General features: G+C 38.2%; 1 protein-coding gene across 2 annotated transcripts in view; it reads left to right on the top strand.

Annotated features, from left to right (window-relative positions):
- LOC128015859 (E3 ubiquitin-protein ligase PDZRN3-B) overlaps positions 1-10,919 on the top strand; it is an 85,485-nt gene extending 74,566 nt beyond the window's left edge. For both annotated transcript variants that reach the window (XM_052600070.1, XM_052600071.1), the window contains 7 exons: positions 4,510-4,763; positions 5,550-5,637; positions 7,369-7,467; positions 7,617-7,679; positions 7,769-7,870; positions 7,966-8,082; positions 8,661-10,919. In XM_052600070.1, coding sequence (XP_052456030.1) covers positions 4,510-4,763; positions 5,550-5,637; positions 7,369-7,467; positions 7,617-7,679; positions 7,769-7,870; positions 7,966-8,082; positions 8,661-10,181 — 2,244 coding nt within the window. In that variant the 3' untranslated portion in view covers positions 10,182-10,919. The remainder of the gene's footprint in view (positions 1-4,509; positions 4,764-5,549; positions 5,638-7,368; positions 7,468-7,616; positions 7,680-7,768; positions 7,871-7,965; positions 8,083-8,660) is intronic.
- Positions 10,920-20,004: the final 9,085 nt, after the last annotated feature.

The raw sequence follows: 20,004 nt of genomic DNA, 5'->3' as shown, positions 1-20,004 counted from the left end.
ATCATTTATATTAATAGACCCAATTCTAAGAAGCTAAACCATTATTAACATTTCCATCAGAGACGTTTCTACTCTAGAGGCTTGTTATTCTTTAGGATCTGATAAGACACAATTGAACAGCATAAAATCGAGTGTATGCACATTGGGGGGTGAATGGTGACATGCTTCCCTGGTGTCCATGCTGAGTCATGAATAAAACATGCTAACAGAGAAGTTTGAATTTGCTAGTCTAGAGCAGTTGGCTGGTTTGGAATACTGATGATGGACCTATTATATCTCATTTATATTCAGAAGGAACGCTCTTATAATGGTTAAATACCACTTGCTGTGTAGCTCACTTTAAAAATACTGAGCTGTTGTGTCTTAAAGAACTGCTTTAAACATTTATTGGTGCTAAAGGCTTTTGTGTAAGTGTGTGAAGACAGCATTGTCAGCATTTCCAGTGGTAGCTGTCTTTCCTGTGATTTTACTCAGATTTTTACATAGTATGTCATCATTTGTCAAATATTTGTTTAGTAAGTAGTAATAGACCTCGAACATGTGATGGACAAATTTATATGTTTTATGGTAAAGGTCTCTATTTTAACGATCTAAATACAAATGTAAAGTAATTAAATGATTGTTTGATTAATTCGCCCGTTTCATTAATCATTATAAGTAGTAATAGGCTGAACTGCAAATAGGTTGCCTAATTCTAATACACACGATGACTATCCATCATTACATTTTTATATTTATGTAGCCTTCACAATAATATTCTTTTACATTGTAAACCTTGTTTTTAATATTTGGCATGTTTGTGTGATGCGCATCCATGTGTGTAATAAGTCAATGTACACTGTGGACCCCCCCAGAGGCGCATGTTCTACCAACGCGCTCTTTAAATAACAAAAAAATATTGCGCCATTGACTTTAGACTTAAGACCAGGTTTGAGTTGGTCTATTTTCAGCTCCTTAAAATAGCAATGCTCCTGAACACACCTCTTTTTTAGACCAGCACGCCCATGGGTGCACAAATGGGCGCAAATGCATTTGCTAATTTAGCGACGTGGCGCTGGATGTGAAAATGCCAATGGCGCTGGACTGAAACTAGCAAACACACGTGCGCTGCACCTTGCGTCACATTGCGCCGAGTGTATGATATATTTGCATACATCTTTTATTTGTATGCATCTTTTTATTTGAATCTCATTTGCCTGCATTTTATTTATTTATTTATTTATTTTAATTTTAAATTACATTTTTCTTACATAAATACAGATTTATCTCCGTTGAATCTTAGATGAGCACAAACTTCAGAGTTAATGGAAACTAAGCAAAAGTGAAAGTGATTTTAAGAGGCAATAACTAATTATTAACAGGTGTGCTCCTGAATAATTCACTTGAAGTCCATGCAGGTGCCTTCAGAGCCTGGCAAATGGATCTGAACTTCTTGCTACTTTTTATTCTCACTTACTTTGTATGCTGAAACAAACCACTTTTATACTTTTTACTGTATTTTCCTTATGAATTCATTTCATGTTCACCGGAGAAGGTTAGGACGAGGCCCAGATGGAATCTACAGACTTTTAACAATTTTTCACTGATTTTGGTCGGCAGATGTGCATACTTCTGCAAGCATATTAAAGTTTGAATTCCGAAAATATGGCATGTTCAAATTCTGTGTAAATCTACAGAGGTCTGTGAGCGATGTACTTGTGTGGGCCTGGTTATAACCTCAAAAGCTGCTAGTAAGGTAAGGAAATGCATCTTTTTATGTGCTAGAGTGTGGCATACTGTTCTTTCCTCAAAAGAAAAATGAGTGACATCTCATTACAGGAGGAAAGCAAAGACAGAGGAAGCTTGAAGGAAGTGATTTAGCCTCCCACTATTGATCCTATGTAGATAACAGAAGGTCTTGTGCTTAAACAGGATTAAGAGCAAGTAAACAGCGGCGTCTTTTAGCAGGCGTCCATGCTTATCAGAAGCATTAGTTTTCCTCTGTTTGCTGCTTAATCCACAATGAGACGGCATACCGCAGTGTTTAAAGGTTGATGTGTTTCAAGTCAGCCAAAGCTGTAAGGAGGTTTCCTGATTCTGAATGAAATAACACGTGTACTGTACATACACATCGAAAGACCATATCCATTCCTGCCAAACTACAGCCCTTTTTTTCTTCAGAACTGAAGTACATTGAGAGTACATAGTAAACTGAAGTACTTTGGCAATATATGACAGTCTTGTTATGATACTAAAGATTTTATGATACTGAAGACTGGAGTAAATTCAGCTTTTCCATCACAAGAATAAATGATGTTTTAAAATATCTCTCTATATCATTGAAATAATTATTACTGATAATTCTCGCATGTGTGTTCGTCAGTATTTTTTCTCTCCATTGACTGAGCCGTTCCAGCGGCTCTGTGTTAAACAGAGGGTGAAGAGGCTCAGTTTGCAGCGTTCTGTTGTGTGTCCTCCTCAGTGAGACGTGTCAGAGGTGAGCTGTGTGAATGGGGGTCCCTCCTCCTTGCTGGAGAGGCAGTGAGGCAGAACGTTTCCTGGGTTGAGGCTTTGTCTCGGGGTCATGGGCTACGAGGAGGAGAGGGATTCCTATGCAATATAGTCTTACTGAGAATAAGACAGACACAGAGAGGGATGATTGTGTTGACCTAGCTGACAATCTTTGCAGAGCTGAGTATAAGGAGTTAAGAGTTGGAAGATAAAAATAAAGAAAAGAAAAACTGTCATCTGAAGTGACGTCAGTTTTTAGAAAAATTTCAAGTACCATGCTGATACCATGATTTTTTTTTAGTTGCATGGTATTCCCTTATAAAAGCATTTACTTAACCCTTTAATTTACAGAAATACTCCTGTTCCAGGTTCTAAAATGTTGTTTTGGACATGTGCAATCATATCATACTGTGGTACTTTGAAATATACCGCGGTACTCAAGTTAATTCACCATGGTAGTTGATTTTAAATATCGATTTGGCAAACTGTCTAAAAGGCTTCCTCAGTGTTCATTTATTAAAGTCGGTGAATCTTTGTTTCGATTTGTAAGTTACAGAATTTGGATTCATATTGGATGTTCCAATTATCCCTCAGGCTGGGATTAGTTTAATCCTCTTGGTTATTAGTTAACATGTTCTCTCTCACAGCTGAAGTGCTGCGATCCTGCCTGTTTGCAAATCCGAGAAGTGGATCCAGCAGCTTGTGAATTAGACTCTTTATAGATATTTCTCACAAAATATAGAATTATATAGAGGATTTTAGTGTATACATTTCTGAAAGCTGCGTGAAAGGTTTGATTCTGTGATAAAGGTGTGTAAATGTTTGATAAAACTATGGCATACAACAATCAATACTGCTCAGAAAACGAATCGCTAAACTATTATTTTCAGTATTTGTATGTAATATGTATGTATGCAGGTTTGATAAGTGGATGTGAATGCCTCAAGCACAGATCCTATCAAAGCCGTTTTTCATCTAGGAATCAAACATGAACAAATGGGGAATGCTGCGTTTGTTGAGATGAGCACATGAGGGGAAAACTCTATAAGCTCTAAGATAAGAGAGACGGTTCACCCAAGGTCACTGTTAGCAGACACCTTAATCTCGAAAACTCTCATGCTTTTGCATCCTAATGAGAGTGTGTTAGCTGTTCGGTTTAGCTTGACATCAGCCTAACCAGAACCTTTGTCCTGAATAATTATTTTTTACAAATAATTTATGCAATACACCAGCAATAAAAATTATTTGGACATCGTTTGACAATGTTGTACTTTTGGGACATGCGTTCATTTAATTTAAGCAAATTATTTGTTTTCATTTATATTTTATATACAGTGCATTATTTATTTATTATTGTATCACCCTGTTCTCTATAGATCTGCATCAGCGATTATTAAAAAAATATGTAATGATAAATCAAAGCATTACTGTGTTACCTCCATATAACTTTTTCGTAAGGGTAGCAACAATTGCAGTTTTAAGGACTGTACAAATCTGTTTTAAAATGTTCGGACCCCATCTGGGCTTGGTTCTCTGCACTAAAAGATTGCTTTGAACCTCTACTTTCTCATTTCTTTCAGCCCTCATCAGCAGAGCGCTGCTCTTGATTGGTCTGTCATGCTTTGGCCCTGAAGCTCTCATTCATTTCCTCATGTACAGTGCCCACATCTTCTTCCAGGGAGGCCCTCGTCTTCAAATTACTTAGCCAGATACATTTCCCTGTTTCAGTTTGTTTAATGACCCAGATTAATTAGCAAGAGAGCATTTTCTAATTTATGTTGTTGTTTTGCTGAGTCTAGCTTTGACCCCCGAAAGCAGCGAGAGGCACTGCAGATGCGTTGCACTGTTGTAATGGTTGTTTTAAATTGCTTTGCTCCCTTGGTTTTAAATTTCAATAGATTTGTCGTCTTCAGTTTATAGTGGAGTAGTTTTTGTCTTCTCAATTATATGCACATTCCCGCTCATATTAATTGCTAATACCATTTGTAATGTCAATGTTATGTTTGTCTGTTTCAACAGGTCAATGGAAAGGACTTGTCAAAGGCGACGCACGACCAGGCTGTGGAGGCCTTCCGTATGGCTAAAGAGCCCATTATGGTCCAGGTGCTACGCCGGGCTCCCAAGCCCAAACCTACAGGCCCAAGTGGGGAAGCGCAGGTAATGGACATCAGCACCCAAACCGACATCACCTTCCAGCATATAATGGCGCTCAGCAAGCTGCCTACGTCCTCCCCGCCTGTGAATGTGCTTGAGCAGTACCTGCTGCCAGAGGGGTGAGTGACGCCTCCATGGACCAATCACAATGTATATCACAGATTTCAGTTTTGATTGACACATAGCTAATGAAGATGGTGTTGACAGACAGTGTGTTAAATACATATTGAAGATCTGTATTCATGCCATTGCACGAAATTCAAAAGTTGCTAACAATGTTTTAGCCCAGGGCACATGTTGAAATTAAGTTGCTTTCATTTATTTTGATTTAAATTTTCCTCTCACACAATATCATATCTCACTGCATGTATTCCTCGAGGGGTTGTCTCTCATATGTTACTGACAGGAACTAAGAAGAATATAATTTATTTCCCAACACACTAAAATTACATTTTCTAATATCTGATTTCTGCAGATGCTTGTTTTTACCTGAAGTCTTATTTTTTTGTAAAAGAGTTGTTAAATAGATGGTCACATATAATTATAAAAATGGAAGTCATGTATCAGACTTGCAGCTCTGAAATTGCTATTTTAATCATATTTATTATATTTAATTTTATTTTTATCTGCAGATTGTTTCAGTTTTATTAATAATATTATTTATTGAACCATGCTGTCCTTTATCATATAGTTATTCTGCAATCAACAAGAAAAGCACATATTCCAGCAATTATTAGAGTAAAATCCCTCATAAAGCATGTAAGATGTGATGAAATTGGCATTTTGTAGAGCATATTTAATCATTTGACCTCTGAATCTTGAATGCAGTTTTATTTGTTAAGCATAGTCCCTCTTTAACATCGTTCCTTATGGTATGATATAGTTTTGTTTGTTATGTTTTCTAGGCACTCTCCTGCTCATGAATACTTCGACCCTAATGATTTCCTAGAGGGCATGCAACATGAGATAGAAAGAGAAGAGCTGGAATATGAGGTAATGCCACACATAATCTCTCTTTATTCTAAGAATTAAGACATGCTGACGCCAGGCCTGATGCAAGTTGTCTCCACCGATGTTTCGGTGAATTGCCCAACCACAACATCCATAACCTCACACAGGCACTAAATGGGTCATCTTTACTGACATCAAGTAGCCTTTTTAGCCCCTTGAACAGATGCTATACGGGGATATCATTATTTACTTTTGTCATTGACTTATAAATCGGTGAAAAGAGATAACTGGAGAGGTTGTAATTAGACTAACAACTGGTGTGATGGATCTGAGTGTACAATAATCGTAGACAGATTGCTCTGTAATGATAGTGGTGGGCAGTGAGTCATGAGGGGTCACGAACGAGTGCATAAAGAGATGAAGTTCAGAGACTTACGACGGCAGATGCTCTGCATGCAGCACTCTTGACGACCTCTCATCGGCCCCCGAGGGCCTCCAGGTGCCGCAGTGAAGGCCCTGAAGACAGATCAATGACCAGGATGGGGCCCAACAACTCCTTTACCCTCCTGCCTGGTTTACCTTGATTAATACTCTCTTTTGCACTTCAAGGACAAAGAAAGGGAGTTTTAGATGCTGTGAAGTAGAAATACACTTAATATGCACTGTGTTCTTACCGTAGCACAATGTTGGCCGTCATTTAGCAATTATATTATGTAATGAACTAACCAGCTTATCAAATACTTCCTCGATATGGTCAAGAGAAAATTCATGCTCAAAGAAAGGATCAAGGCCTGAGACATTCACTATGGACAATTACTGCTTAGGTCAATCTCATGAAAATGATAAAGGATGTAATATTGCCCAAAAATCAAAGGAAATAAAAAGCAGTTATATTTTTTAATTAAATTGAAAAACAGTTTAGGTTTATATTTAGGGCCATTAATATCTTTTACATTGGGACATAATTATTTTTCAACAAATTAAGCACATTTCCATCACCAATTCTCATTACCACAATACAAAACAAATCTTCTCAATTCTCAAATGACAATAATGTATTATTCAATCATGTAGTATTAGTTGAACTGCCTTGGATTTATGCTTATTTAAATTAAAAGTCTTCAACTATAACAATAAAAAGAACTGTTACTTGAACACCAAATCAGCATAAAAGAATGATTTCTGAAGTGGAACTGTAGACTGAAGTCTGCTGAAAAATCAGATTTGCCATCACATGAATACATTATATTTTAAAACTGTTAATGTAGATTAAAATAGAAAACAGTTTTATTTTAAATTTTAAATTATTACACAATATGATTATTCACATTATTACTTTTTACAGACCCTAAAATTTGTAACAGTATGTAATATTTGTATGTAATAATTTCTTACCTGAACATGTATTCATGAGATTCGCCTATTTACTTTGAATAAGCTTGATGGCAGAGCATGTGTTGGTTGGTTTAGATTACAGTTGGTTTTCATTCATGGTCTGCTGTGATACCAGCCCCGTGAGAGCTGTGATCTCCATGTGTATCTTGTAGATAACAAGTGTTCACACAAGACGGGAGGAGACACGGCTCATGTTAATGGCATGTATCTCTGTCGCAGAACTCTTTAAACTGGGCAAATTATTCAAGCATATAGATCAAGGCAACAGATTGTGTACATTGCTATGATTAAGCTGCTGTGTTTACACAGTTTGGCAATTCAAACTTCAAATGACTTCTAATCAGTGCTGTGCATTAAAATATCACACTCTTCTTTCAGGAAGTGGATTTATACAGAACTAATATCCAGGATAAACTGGGGTTAACTGTGTGCTACAGAACAGATGATGAGGATGAGACTGGGATCTATGTCAGTGAGGTGAGTTGTATCGCAAAAATAGCCATTTTTTAATTCTAATGATATGCTCTATAAAACATCTGTGCTTTCACTTATAAAATACAAGCCATTAAGATTCATTTTATTTATTGGGCTTGTATTGTTGGTCAACAATTTTCTTCATTGTACAGATTGATCCGAACAGCATTGCAGCAAAAGATGGACGAATTCGAGAGGGAGATCGAATCATCCAGGTTTGCTGAATATCATTGATGCCATTTGTCTTATTCCATCACATTTAGGCATTTTTTTTTTCTAAACAAATCTCAATTCCACAATTCAGATCAATGGCTTTGAGATCCAGAACCACGAGGAAGCAGTGGCTCTTTTAACCAGTGAAGAACACCCAAATGTATGCCTGCTATTGGCTCGACCAGAGATACAAGTGAGAGACCCAAGACACAAACACACCATTTGTGCTGTTCACCAACTTTGAAAGATAGCCGATAGATTTTCTCCTTTTCTCTCTGGTTATTTTAGCTGGATGAGGGCTGGATGGATGACGACAGAAACGACTACCTGGATGACCTCCACATGGATATGTTAGAGCAACAGCACCATCAGGCCATGCAGTTCACAGCAAGCATGATCCAGCAGGTACAGCAAATCCATCAGAAAGTCAGTCGTGGAGCCGTCAGGAGGCATATCAGTCAATCATAGCTCAGCCTGTCATGGCTTGACATCCTACACATCAATCATAATTTCCAAATCTTTCACTGAGCAGGAGGTAAAGCAGTCAAGCCAGGACTTTTGTGTAAATAAAGCATGGCTAGTTTAGCTCCCATTTGCACCTGATATTAACATCTGTTTCATGTGATCCGATCTGAAGTGTACTGTGCAATGTACGCATGTTAACAGGGTCCAATGCTTCTTGACATCTGATTGAACCAGTTTGGAGGTGGTCAGATCTCAAATTGCTGCTCTGAAAATGTATTAAATAATTGCTTACTTTTATAATAAGTATTCATTATACCAAAGCTAGAACATTTTAATCTAGTATTTGGCTTTCAAAACTTCCTCCAATAAACTTTGGAAAAGCCTGAACATTTTTCCGTGTGAAATTGTGAGCTTGTGGGTGGCTTACCTCCTATTCTAGTTGTCATATCAACCTGGCATTGTATATAAAGAATATTGTTGACTTCTTTTTTGATGTTCCCTTACTTGTTTTATTGTAGAAGAAGCACGAGGAGGATGGAGGTACAACAGACACTGCCACGCTGCTCTCCCACCATCATGAGAAGGACAGTGGAGTGGGCCGCACAGATGACAGCACTCGTAACGATGAGAGTTCTGAGCAAGAGAATCTCGCAGATGATCAGACCAGCACCTCCACCACACTAGGCAGCCGGCGCAGGCTCGCATACAGTCAGGACACCCTAGGAAGTGGCGACCTCCCGTTCAGCAGCGAGTCCTTCATTTCTGCGGACTATGCAGACGCGGACTTCTTGGGCGACTTTCCTGCTGACGAATGCGAGCAGTTTCGTGAGCTTTTGGAGCTCAAGTGCCAGATGCGGAGCGTGGGCATCAGCGGTACCCCGGAGCAGAGCTTGTTCTGGCCCAGTGGTGGCGGACAGGGCAGCGTTGGCGAGGAGGGTGTCGACAAAGAGCTGGAGCTTCTGAATGAGGAGCTCCGCAGCATTGAGCTCGAGTGCCTGAGCATAGTCCGAGCACATCGCATGCAGCAGTTGCGCGAGCAGTGCCGCGAACAATCCTGGATGCTCCACAACAGCGGCTTCCGCAACTACAACACAAGTGTGGATGCAAGGCGCCATGAGCTAGCGGACATCAGCGAACTCCCAGAGAAGTCTGACAAGGACAGCTCCAGCGCATACAACACGGGTGAAAGTTGCCGTAGCACACCACTCACGCTAGAGCTTTCCCCGGACAACTCCTTGAGGCGTGGAAATGAAAATCAAGTGGGGGTTTGTAGTGGGACGTTGGGTGCCAACAGAATCCTCAAACCTCTTCTGTCTCCCGTCCAAGAGGCTTGCAGTCCTAACAGAAGTCGTCCAACCTTGTCAAAAGTGTCCGAGGCTGGAACCCAGTCTGAAATTCGAGAACGCAAAACTGGTCGCCATGCCCAGCCCCAATCGCCCTACAAACATGCCCACATCCCGGCCCACGCCCAGCACTACCAGAGCTACATGCAACTGATCCAGCAAAAGTCAGTGGAGTATGCCCAAAGCCAAATGAGCCTAGTCAGCTTGTGCCGGGACCCCGTCGCTTCTGCTGACTTGGGTCCCAAGATGGAATGGAAAGTGAAGATCCGCAGCGATGGTACGCGTTACATTACCAAGCGGCCTGTCCGGGACAAGCTCCTGAAAGAGCGAGCCCTACGGATCCGAGAGGAGCGCAGCGGGATGACTACAGACGATGATGCCATCAGCGAGATGAAGATGGGACGCTACTGGAGCAAAGAGGAGCGGAAGCAACATGCCGTCCGTGCCAAAGAGCAGCGTCAGCGCAGGGAATTTATGAAGCAGAGCCGTATGGACTGTCTGAAGGAGCAAGTGGGCAGCACTGAAGACAAGAAGGAGCTCAATATTATTGAACTGAGTAACAAAAAGATGATGAAGAAGCGGAGCAAGAAAATCTTTGACAATTGGATGACTATCCAGGAACTGTTGACCCATGGTACGAAGTCCCCCGATGGGACAAGAGTGTACAACTCCCTACTGTCAGTGACCACGGTTTAGGCCCTGTACTGTTCAGTATATAGGACACTACCGAGTGGGGTAGACAATCCTGCCTCGTTCAATGCGGCAACATTTTGTAAATAAGAAATATGAATGCCTCGTCTGAAGGAACTTTGCTATTTGCCAAGAGAAGCTGCAATGGGAGTCTCAAAGATTGAATAGAATGGATTTATATAAGTGATGAGAGCACGTTTTCTTATTTGCTCGGTTCTATATTGCGCTTGAGGTTTTGAATATTCTATTACGTAACTGATTCACGACCATTTGGCCTTTTTACAAGGTTTTGGAAAACAATACAAAGACCATCAAGCATCACAACTATCAGCATTTTTATTTTATTTCAAGTAACTAACAGTCAGCAGTATTGTTCTTTTTGCTTATTGAAGTAACAGATATTTAGCTTAATGGTCATCACACATATGTTATTATACATTTTCATTCAGGGTTGTACAACAAAAATAACATTGCTTTACACATTTTAAGGAAAGGGTGCTGTGTTTCATTAAGTTCATATTTCACACAGCTACTGTTACATAAGACATGCATCAAAGCGCAGCCATTTCTTGAAATCAAAATCTGTATTATTGTTGATATTAATGTCTGTTGTTGACAAAAGCCTTTTGTATAGGTCTCCATTGTATTACAGCAAGATAATACAGTTTAGAAAATCATTAGTTAGAAATGCAATTTGATGTCTTGTAAAATGAGAGAAATAATAAATTATTGTTTTATATTTGATGAGCTTTCAAAATACTTTGGTGAGCTTTTTTTATGTTGAATATATTTTTACTACAAAGAAGCTTCAGTTTGCAACTGCAGTAGGATGGGAATTTCTTCAAAAAAATGTTAAAGCATAAGGGTTTCTGCAGATATGTGCAGGGGCGCTGCACAAGATCCCGGGCCTTATGCATAGGCAGTCCTAATGGGCCCCCCTCCCCTTAAAATATATATATTCTAGACTTTTCAAGGGCCCTCTCTTCCTTTGGGACCTGGTAATCAGTACTGGTTTTACCCCCAGTCCAGCGCCCCTGGATATGTGTCAATCCATTCGTGTCTTAATCTGATAGACGGTTGTGGGTGGATAGTGTCCACACTTCAGTGGCCACTCGACTTCAGGGCCACTGACCCAGCCAGGCCCCTGTTTCTGCTTATCTGTCCCCAGCTGTGTATAGCTCTGAATCATAGAGCTCAGGTCAGTGAACAGACCTCTATCTCATTACAATCACACTGAAAGTTCTTCAATGCCACAGCTGCAATGAGCAGCACAGCCAGCTGCATGCAGACAAGGCTTCTGTTCCCAGTACAGTATTATTCTGACAAACTGAAACATTTTGCATTTGATAACCAAATATCAAATCAATTGCAAACAAATTATTCTAGAACTTTTATCTTAGTTTGTTTTAACCAACTGATGTTTTCTAGTGGATGAATGACAGGTTTCTTAGCAGAGTAAATACAGTTGCAGTTCATCATGTGATGATAACTATTTGACCATGTTCCACAAGGTTTGATAACCAGAAAGTGTCCAAATAGTCTTTTATTTGCCTCTGAATTCATGTTGCAACTTGAAGGGTGTGCCATCTTTCTTTACTATCTAAAAACTTTTTCAGTACGAATGTATTAATTTCCCGAAGACCTATTTTACACCTTGACACCTCAAAAAAGAAACATCCACAGTTAGGCGGTATAAGCCACTTATTTGACTCTTTCTATACAAAACTTTTGGTAAAAAAAAAAAAAAGGTTAAGAGAATAATTATGTTAATAAGGGAAGAGAGGGAACATGCTGTCACCCTCCTCCTCTATGTCTGCTTTAATTTAATTGATTGCTTTTATGCTTGCCTGAAGGAAGAATGTCCACAGAGATCTCTTCACACATACTTTTTTAATAGGAGATAAGTTCCATGCAAAAGCAAACAAAAAGCAGCAACGGCAATCAATCCTGAGTTGTTCCCTTTCTGGGCCAGGAAGAGAGGAGAAGTGGAGATTGTTTTGATCACACTCAAGTTTATTTTTATATCGGTAATGAATGAAGGTGGGCAGCGTGCGATACGGCCGGCCATCCTCCGGTTTAGGAGCTCCCCTCATTTGTCTTAGTGCCACAGCAGAAGAAAAGGAGCAGCTCTGGAGTAAATCGGCTGTTGACCGATAAGACCACTGTTTGCGTCCTTGGCTTTTGTTCAGCTTTGTTAGAACAAGTAGGCTGACAGGGGATGGTTTTACTGCTGAGAATGAGAATGTACGCCAGTGGGCCATCCTTGCTCGAGAGATCTGCAATAGTACGCTTATTGTTTTCATTCATTTTGTAATTTTTAACCCTGTTATATCATTTGTGTTATGGATCCTGTATCAATTGATTCCTAACTGTGGTAAAATCACTGTGTGAGCAAAGAGCTCAGTTTTTTTATTTGAAACAAAGTGCCCCTCAAGAATATGAATCGTAATGAATTTACCTAGGCCAACTCATTTTTTTATTTGCTATAGGCGACTGCACTTTGTGATAGCCTATTTGCAGTCTTAAAATACTTACTGTGCAAATATCAAACATAGAATTGAACAACATCACTTATAACACTGCATTGATTCCTTGAGGAGCTGTCAGCTTGATTACTAAAGATCCGATTACATTCATGTGCTGTGTATGATTACAATCTCTTCCTTCCACCATCTGCATGATGACCTGTCATTAAGTCCTGTATGTTGCATTTTAGTGTTGCAAACCGCATAAACTGAATTCAGTCTCCCAACAAGCTACTATATATACAGTCTGGTTCGGGTTTTGATTTGAAATTTTACTATGATAATATGGGAAACCAGGTTGCAAGCCTTCATCTTAAATATTCATTTCATCAAAACAGCACAATGGACCAGGCTTGGGGCTGTTCTTACCATTTACTTTAAGAAATATACGAATGTCAGAATATAAATACCAGATTGTAAAACATACTGACTGTATACATTTATCATATTATACCGGTGAAATGGCTTCAGACACAGCAATGACTGATAGCAGGAAAGTAGACTCCCTTCTGATCATCCACCATAGAAAAAAGAAGAGAAAAGAGAGAACGTGAAGCATGCACCCAATTCAATTAAAACTCCTCTACCAAGCTGTACGTTTCCCAGACCCATTAATAGTAAACAGTGACATCTCATTATTTTTAAGATGGTGTAGTTTATAAAAAAGACAACTGTCAATGCACTGAAACACTTCTATCAGTTGAAAAGTAGGTCAGAGTTTATGTACGCTGAACTGCATGGTGTATAGGACTGCTATACACAGTCATGTAAGACTCCCAATTTCACGGTCTCAGTTCAAGGAACGCAGAATAATACACACAGTCAGTTTTCTCACTGTAGTATTGTTGATGTGAGCACCCATTCTTCCATAGTTTTAATAGATTTCTAAAAACAGATTTCTGTTTTTGGTGAGCAAGGCGATGGAAAACAAAAATGTCTTTTAACATGATATATTTTTTTTCATCCAAGTCGCATGTAGAAAATACCTTAGTATTGTACAATTACAATACAATACATAACATTTCCATTTAAAGTACTTTGGGATCAAAACGAAAAAAACTCAAAAGCAGCCATTATGCTGTCTTTATTCATCCTTTTGAAGATTGTTTTTTATGTTGGAAAGCAAAATCACCATCAAGTCATTTGAACGCACCTTAAGTCATAATTACTACGCAACTCATTAATGTCCCTGAAGGACTTGAACACACCATATGATTAGATTCTGGACTCTGGTTATGATTCAGATGTTCTGTAGAACTGTAGAAATCTATCTTTCTGCAATAAGAGAGCTGTCACCATCCCACCAGAAAAGCCCATACTTCAGTCACAGACCTTTTCCTTATCCACACATCTCTCACTAAGATTACACTGTTATCTTCCAGGCTCCGGCCAGTAGTTGCATTTGGACCAGTGAACTGAACACTAGAAATAAAGTGTGGAAAACAGCTGCACAGCCACACATCTCACAAAAAGTGAGATCTAGTGTTTTGTTTATATGTTTTAATGTGAAATCTGTTGACCATGATGACAGACTCTGAAATAGTAGATAGAGTTGATAGTAAATATATCATTTTGATTCTCGTTATGAGGACACATGCCATCTATTAATTTAGCTTTGTTTGACACAAGTCCTTTAGGGAATTCACTCAGCAGTGATGCATTTCATTTGTTTCAACAGCTTATTTCTCCCATTTGACTAAAAAACTTAAGTAAAAAAAGTGAAATGGCAGTGTTCAAGCATCACACTTCAAATTTTCACCTTGTTGATGATGGTTTTGCAGCAATATATTATCTCAAATGCTGTTGGGACTTCAGTCCTAAATTAAACAGAGGTTCTTTATTGATCCCTGCGGTGCAATTCAGGAAATTGTACAAGTCTGAAAATATGCAGTTCATACATTTTTGGTTTGTGAACACACAAATGGTAAAGAATGGTCTTGACCCTGTGCATGACCGCAAGTAAAATGTACCCCCACTATTCAACTGACCCATGAACTTAGCACGGACTTGTTAGGCTCAAAGGTCCGTTAAGCCATGTTGTTTATGGCTTAATATTGCAGTAACTCACAGTGCACTTTTCTCTTTAGCGCTGCAGAAGGGCTCTATTCCCATCATTAAAAAAGGACAGACTTGAAATAGAGATGACATCACTGTAAAAAAAAAAAAAATACAAAATTCATGCATTTTTAAAACAAATGTAATACTATTTACATATTTGCCTTCATGACTCTAACAAAATGAAAAATACAATATTTTCCTTCCCTTTTTAATGCATGCAAGTGAATTACATTTACTATGTAAATCATTATTTAAAATGTTTGAAAACATTGTTTTTAAATAATGATAATTATTTTAAAAAATATATATATTTATTTTTTTTTATTTTTTTTATGTAGACCATGACACAAGTCATGAGGGTGTACATGGGTCTGTGATATACCATGTGATTCACCCAAATAAATAAAATAATATTTATATAAATCATAATCATAGTCATAATCAGTTTGAATTGCATTTATATATATATATATATATATATATATATATATATATATATATATATATATATATATATATATATATATATATATATATATATATATATATATATATTTGTACAACTTAGGAGATCCCAAAAAAGAAAAAAAAAGAAAAGAAACCTTGTCTTTGACCCACTTTTGATTAAATTCACTTCATGGCTCAGTAAGATACAGCCTAAAAATGTAGATTTGCAACACCCTCTACATTTTTTCCTTGCATTTACTTTTCAAGCCTGTAGGTCAAAATATTGGAAGTGAGAGCAGAGGTGAAAACAAGTGCTGTGCAAGTGTAAACGTTACACTGAACCACATTTCAGTCATGTTGGCTGCCATAAGCACTGTTGTGTCAGAACTGTCAATGAGGTGAGAGTCGCTCTGCTCTCCTCTGGCAGCTGCAACTGTACAGCATTGTTTCATTATGTTTACCATGAGCATCCATTCAAGACCTGTTTCTTCAGCATTCTCCCTCTCTTTGAGAGACCAAACATCATGTTGAACCTCGAAGGCAAAGTGCTTTACATGTATTTCCTTTGTACTGCTATCAGAATGCTGTTATAAATACACTTCTTTTCGTTTTGGAAATGACTTGCACGCCTTGGTGGGTCATAACTGATTTTGTTGAGCAATGGCAAAACAAATATAATAATAATTGGCAGTTTTGTTAAGCAAGTCAGCAAGCCAACATTATATGATGATGCATAATAGATTTGTTTAATAATTTAATAACCGTTAAATTTAAGTTAAGTGATGAGTAACGAAATGGAATCCCCTGAACCGAGAAAGTGATGATTTGATAGTGTCGTATAAAAGTCGCTAGTGTGAAGTTTCCTAAATTGCTAAATGTTTTAAATGGAACAGGACATGCTAAATGTCCCCTCTGCTACAAATAAATAAGTGACTTATGTTAAAAGGTCTTTGACAGTGTAACAATGTGGTTTAGCCTCTCATTCAATTCACTGGCCCTCTTTATCTATGTAAGAGTGAAAGTGTTGTAGATTTACTGCCTTTGAGTTTGTTGGGAAAGCAGAGCCGAAATGGAATTCCATGGAATGTTGTGCCATTGAAAGAGCAAGATAAATAGATTAGATGGATGTAGTCTTTTTTTGAGGTACCACAACTTGCATATTAGTTTAATGAAAGGCACATATTAACATATAATGCTAAATTCTTTCACTAAATTGTCCACCTTGTTTCATGTAATTAATATCTTTACAGTAGAGCCTTATTCAATTTGGTGGCTTGCATCAATCCTGTGTAGCTACAGTGAGTCACATATAATAAGTCATGGGAGATTTGGTTTATTGACCATCAGAACTATTAATAGCTCCCTCGGGGGATGATGCAGTGCTGATGGCAAAGCAACTTGCCATTAAAAGACCAGCTTAATTGCAGTACAAGTCCTAAATCCCCTAGATTTCTCAAAACCAATCCACTCACTGTATTTAGACGTAACTGATTTTATTGGTTTTCACTCGTCAGGTCCTTTAATACCCGCCAGCTTCTGTTATGAGGAACTCCTATGTCACATAGCTGCAATGGTGAAGATTGCATCATATAATAACCTCTGGTAATATGTAGCTTGTGTAGTCTCCAGTATGAGCTGCTATGCAGTCACACTGGGAAACTGATTGAGTGCATGAACGCTAAAAGCCAAAGACTTGTCCACATGATTGTGCACTCGCTGCAATAATCAACGCTTAATAGTGCACATGCTCAAATTGGATGTGAGGATCAGTCAATTGACCTGTTGTGTACCTTGACAGTATGGGGTTTCATTTCTCTATTGCTGATTTACAACACACAGTACCGTGAGCTTGGGCTCTTTTGACTTTGGCGAGTAAACAGCCGTATGGAGAAAACCCTAGCAACCACGCATTACTGCATTAAAACCATTCACAACACCCTAGCATCCATACAATAACACACTAAAACCATTCAGAACACCTTAGCAACCAGATAGCAATGCCCAAGCAACCACCCGAAACACTGAACGTAGCTTTGTAGTGGCAAGTTGCACAGGTGCACCACATTTCCTTTAAAAAAAATGGCAAAAATCACATTTTTACATATCAGGGTAAAATTGGTTATGTATTGCAGAAACAAAACACAAAATGTTCCCCAGCATTTCCCAAGTGCTTTTCCTCAGGTACTAAACATACACACAGAGACAGGCACCTTTTTTCCTGGTATATCAGGGACAAAATCACTCAAAATGCCACTTTATTAGTCTCCCATTTACACTTTTAACAGCCTCTTGCAAAAAGCAGCATTCCCTGAACAAAATGGCTGCTAAAAGCCTAGCTGTGTGGTAAAGCAGGTCCTCAGCCGCTATTAGCCTGAGAGGCCGAGGGTACGTCTATAAATGGAGCAATGATGGAATAGCCTCCACAAAAGTCAATTAAAGCACTTCATTAGACTGTAATACTCCAGCAGAGGCCACAGGCCCACGAACCCAGTAATGATGCCAATCAATGTGTGTATTATGCAGAATTAGCCTCCAGCTCTCTGGAGCAGGGCCAGAGAGTAGGACAAAATATGAAATGAGTTGTATGTTTGTTGAAACAGCAACTTTTTTCGGAAAATCTGATAAAAAGAGGTATAGTGTTAGGCTATGTGAAGGCTAAATGGCAGCAGTCTTTTACATTATGTACACTGTGCATACATATGACCTGTTTTATGACCTGCATTCTGCAGTGAATGTGTACAATTCAGATAACAATTGTAGAAATTTTACAAAATGGTATATACATAAAATAGGTCTTATATTGTACATTTTATTCCGCTAAGTGGTTTGCAAGAACCCCTCTGCACATTGTAAAAACTGTATATTTCAGTAATGCATATATACATGATTCATTATAGCGTGTTGTTCCATAACACTTAATTGAATGTCTGACCTAACATCTAAACTCAAATAATTTTGCTTCACTACACCTAAAAAAAAAAAAAAAGGTCTGGCCCCTCGCATTAAGGCTAGAATCCCTTAAAGTAAATAAAAAACAAAATGTATTTCAGGTCATTTGAATGTTTTCACAGATGTTCTATTGCAAATTAAAGTGCGTATTTTCACCAGTTGTCAAATAGATATTAATGACAAGAAGTCCTATTCATCTGAGGTAACCATAGCAACAGTTCACTGCATACAATATCCATTGCAATCAGTATCGGCCAGTGCATCAACAAAACATCATGAGTCGTCTCAGTATTTCTCACTTTTATATCATTATTAATACACATCACAAATGTATCACAGAGAATGTTGTTGTTGTTGTTTTTCTTGTAGCTCTAGCAGTGGAGCACCTGCAACAACAGCATTATTGGGTTGATTCTTAGGAAATGCATGAGCAGATCAAATTTATGCAACACTTGCTTAACCCGAACACATACATGGAAAGTAAAATGTAGAAAGCTGACAATTAGATGAGTGTGCTTGTTCCCTAAATGATAGATTGTGCCCTGAAAGATATTTATAAAAGTCTGAAATGTATTGTATAACAATGTATTGTATTAAAACCCTTGTTGAACAGGTGCTGTATATAATCTCACATTTATTTTTACATTCGAGGGATGATTCAGACCAGTGAGTGTGAGATAGCATATTTAAATATAACAGTAGTTTTATTTTTTTCTGTCCCTGTTTACTTGAAAGTTTTCATGCAATCGGTCAAAAAAAAAAAAAAAGAAAAGAAGAAGAAGAAAAACATGATGATAAATCAATGATAGCTTCTGTCAGAATATCTTATTACAGTTATCTGGTACAATTTAACTGTGTAACTTATTATCATGCACACGAAAATAATGTAGGTATAGGAAATCCACAAGAAAATAATGGGTAGCACTTTATTTTACAGTCCTGTTCCTCATGTACATACTATGTACTTATTATAGTAATTACAATAACTATGTAATAACTAGGTACTAACCCTGAACCTACCCCTAAACCTAATCCTACCCCATGTAGTTACCTTGTGTTACCATAACTTTCTTAGATAAATACACTGTAAGTACACTATAAGTAGCCTACATCTTAGTACACGTACTGTAAAATAAAGTGCAACCAAATAATGTATACAGTAGGACCAAACATAACAGGCAAGGGACTTTACATGATAGGCATGTTGCCACCGATTCCATCTCATAACTACCCTGTAAAGAGCCAAGAAAATGGGCTTGGCAGACTGTGTTCAATATGTTCCCTCACCTGTTTATGCAGAGAAAACAGATGGCAAAAAGCAGATGTCGGATACATTTTGCAGTATGAAAGCAGTCATTTTCTTGTTACTTTGTTTCTTGCCAAGCTTCATTTTAAGTCTCAGTAGAGATTCCAAATATCACACATGGGAAGACTTGGGAGTTATATTACAGTTTATTATACAGTTATTATACTGAAATCTCCATGAACTGGCTCTGCATCATCCTTGAGCATTAAGTCCAGGACTGTCTCGGTCAATGTCCGTCTGACCAGTCAGTGGTAGTTCAAGCAACATTGGCCTGAGAACAATGCATTTTTCCATTCCACTTCTTCAACAGTCTGGCAATTCTAAGATTTCAAGCTTTGTTGGGAAACTGCAATTGACAACTCATCCCTCCACGCAACATGGTATTTAAACAAATGTGTCACCATCAGTAGGTTTGAGTGTTTAAAGGAAATGTCTCTCACATAAAAAAACAGTACTGCCCTACACAAACATCGGTAGCACTTTATTTTACAGTCCTGTTCCTTATGTGCATACTATGTACTTATTATAGTAATTACAATAACTA

The sequence above is a fragment of the Carassius gibelio genome, chromosome A6, assembly GCF_023724105.1.
Source record: "Carassius gibelio isolate Cgi1373 ecotype wild population from Czech Republic chromosome A6, carGib1.2-hapl.c, whole genome shotgun sequence".
NCBI classification, from domain to species: Eukaryota; Metazoa; Chordata; class Actinopteri; order Cypriniformes; family Cyprinidae; genus Carassius; species Carassius gibelio.
Note: the sequence above shows the minus strand (reverse complement) of the source record. Positions and strands in the feature narration are given on the sequence as shown.